Source organism: Notothenia coriiceps, unplaced genomic scaffold, assembly GCF_000735185.1.
Source record: "Notothenia coriiceps isolate Sejong01 unplaced genomic scaffold, NC01 NC01_scaffold00013256, whole genome shotgun sequence".
NCBI classification, from domain to species: Eukaryota; Metazoa; Chordata; class Actinopteri; order Perciformes; family Nototheniidae; genus Notothenia; species Notothenia coriiceps.
This window is the reverse complement of record NW_011345957.1, coordinates 1-2837: the sequence shown is the minus strand read 5'-3', so window position 1 is coordinate 2837 and position 2837 is coordinate 1. Positions and strand designations below refer to the sequence as shown.

The window sequence follows — 2837 nt, the reverse complement described above, 5'->3', positions numbered from 1 at the left end:
GCTGGGGTGTACGGTTTAACCATGTCCTGGATGTAGGAAGGGCCAGATCCATTCGCAGCATGGTACGCAAGTACCAGTGTCTTGAAGTGGATTCTAGCAGTTACTGGAAGCCAGTGAAGGGAGCGGAGGAGCGGCGTGGTGTGGGAGAATTTAGGAAGGTTGAAGACCAGACGAGCCGCTGCATTCTGGATGAGCTGCAGAGGTCGGATGGCACATGCAGGTAGACCAGCCAGGAGGGAGTTGCAGTAGTCTAGGCGTGAGATGACGAAAGCCTGGACCAGAACCTGCGTGGCTTTCTGGGTCAGCTGGGGACGTATCCTCCTGATGTTGTAAAGAGTGTATCTACAGCAGCGGGTTGTAGCAGCGATGTTTGCAGTGAAGGACAGTTTGTTATCTAGGGTCACACCCAGATTCCTTGCAGTCTGAGTCGGGGAAACAACAGAGGTGCCGATGTTGATTGTTAGGTCAAGAGTGGGACAATCTTTTCCCGGAAGGAAAAGCAGTTCAGTCTTGTCAAGGTTGAGCTTGAGGTGGTGAGCAGACATCCACTGAGAGATGTCTGCTAGACAAGCAGAGATGCGTGCGACGACCTTGGTCTCTGAGCGGGGAAAGGACAGAATGAATTGGGTGTCGTCAGCGTAGCAGTGGGAGGAAAAACCATGCGGGCTAATGACTGATCCGAGCGAGTTTGTGTACAAGGAGAAGAGGAGGGGACCAAGAACAGAGCCCTGAGGGACCCCTGTAGTTAATTGACAAGGGTCGGACTCGGACCCTCTCCAAGTTACCCTGTAGGTGCGGTCTTTGAGGTATGAGGTGAGGAGGGAAAGTGCAGAGCCTGAAACTCCAAGTTCTTGGAGAGTGCAAAGGAGGATCTGATGGTTCACCGTGTCGAATGCAGCAGACAGTCATAGTTTATTAAATATTAAGAAGCCCTCAGACGCTGTTTCCTGCAGATGATGCGTTTTTCCGCCCGGTGGCGGGGTTCAACAGGTTAAGGGAATTAAAATGCCCACCACAATGTAATCTGCATTCTTCTATAGGCAACTCTGAAAAGTCTTTATCAACCCAGAAGCATGTTCACTTAAAGCCATCTTCTCAATTCTAATCTTCATCTTTTGGTCAACATATTTGACATTGTCTTGCAATAATGATTTTATTTGACTTACTTGTGTTGGCAGATGTTACAGTTGGCTTGCTTATTCTTCCATTCCGAAGTTTTGTAGAAACCAGTAGAAAGTAGCACTCCCCTGGCTTCAGGTTGTTGAATGTCATCTTGTTTGTGTCTGTTGTCTCTTGCACACTGTCTCCCTCACTGCAACAAGTCACAATGTAACTCTCCACTTCACCAGCAGGGGTGTCCCAATGCAGAGACAGTGACTTCCTGCTGACCTTGTCGACTGTAATCTGCACAGGAGGGCTGGGCTCCATGGGAACATATAAAGGTTTCACTGAAATAGAAAATTTATATTCTGTCAATGTTTGTCTGCATTTTAAAGTGCTGTTTTAATGCTAAGTAAAAAATGTGTAGTGACCTTTGTTTGTCTGAAACTAACTTTTCTTTACTTTTTTTACATTTCAATGTAAGAATTAGATTTGTTAAGGAAGTGATCCAAAAGATTCAGAAACCACTTCAAACATATTAGATTTGTATGGATTTGTTTTTCAGATTTACCTGTGAAGACAGATAGCGAGGCTGCTTTACTTTGATTTGCATTGTCTGCAATCCTTGTGCTGCTGAAGGTATACTCAGTGTCAGGGACCAGTCCATCAACCTTCACAGGGCTGGAGTCATCAACAGTCAAACTGCCGCTGTGTTTTTCACAGGAGTAATCTAAGTGTGGTCTAAACCCAGCAGAGTTTTCAGTGGGTGGAAAGCCAAGAGAATCTGTCTTCTGGTCAGAATTAAGAACTCTTACTTCCCCTGGTAGAGGAACATCTGTCATAAGAGAAGAAAAGTACATCTCAGTATCTTTACATGTCGCTGCATATATATTTATTACAATAGATCAGTTATTGACAGTCACACTTACGGTCCGACTGTGGTGCTGCTGGAGTGCTCTTTCCTTCCTCACAGCACGGGTCAGGGAAGGAATCTGATACATCATAATATTCCTTGGTAATAAAAAAATGTTTTTTAATTGACATAATAATGAGCTCATTAATGATACCTATTCACAATAGTGTCTATGACAACATCTATTTGTACTGAAATGTTTTAGTTATTTAATAGTTTACCTCCTCGTCAGAGCCATCCATTGCAGAAACACTCTCAGCCATCCCACACTCTCCAGGTTATTCAAACAGCTTCTCACTGAGAACATTGAAAAGAATCCTGTAATACCATCTACTCCAACAACTGTAACACAAACATCACAGAGAAAAAAAACATCAGCAGACTATATGAGCCATGAAGGCAAGATTAAACGTGATGAGTTAGGAACGGGCTGGACTCTGACCCAGCCCAGCCCACAACAATTCGTTCCATGCAGCGGTGTAGTGCTATTGGTTTAAGTACCTGTGCCACCTGACTCTTGTATTCGTGCATGTGCACACAGCCAGAATCAACACAATAGGAAAGTCAGGAAACCAGTTTGCATAGTTCCATGACTCATTGTGGGTGAATCTTACAGTATCTGCTACCCACACCTTCACTTCATGAATCCCTGTATCATGTGAAGGCAGGAAGAATGATAAACCTTATGTTAAATATTAGCGAAGATATATTTACTAGTAAGTTAAAGGTGGGGTAGGTAATTTTGGAGAAACCAGCTCGAGTGCCGAATTTGAAAATACACAGCCGGAAGAAATCTGCCACTTCCTTACAGAGCCCCTCCTCC

General features: G+C 44.4%; 1 protein-coding gene across 1 annotated transcript; it reads right to left on the bottom strand.

Annotated features, from left to right (window-relative positions):
- Positions 1–1119: 1119 nt before the first annotated feature.
- LOC104947863 (collagen alpha-1(XII) chain-like) lies at positions 1120–2369 on the bottom strand. Its single transcript, XM_010773977.1, has 4 exons — positions 2236–2369; positions 2031–2112; positions 1673–1936; positions 1120–1448 (listed from the first exon to the last, which is right to left on the bottom strand). The coding sequence occupies exons 1-4, from the start codon at positions 2275–2277 to the stop codon at positions 1120–1122; spliced, it is 717 nt and encodes a 238-aa protein (XP_010772279.1). The 5' UTR covers positions 2278–2369.
- Positions 2370–2837: the final 468 nt, after the last annotated feature.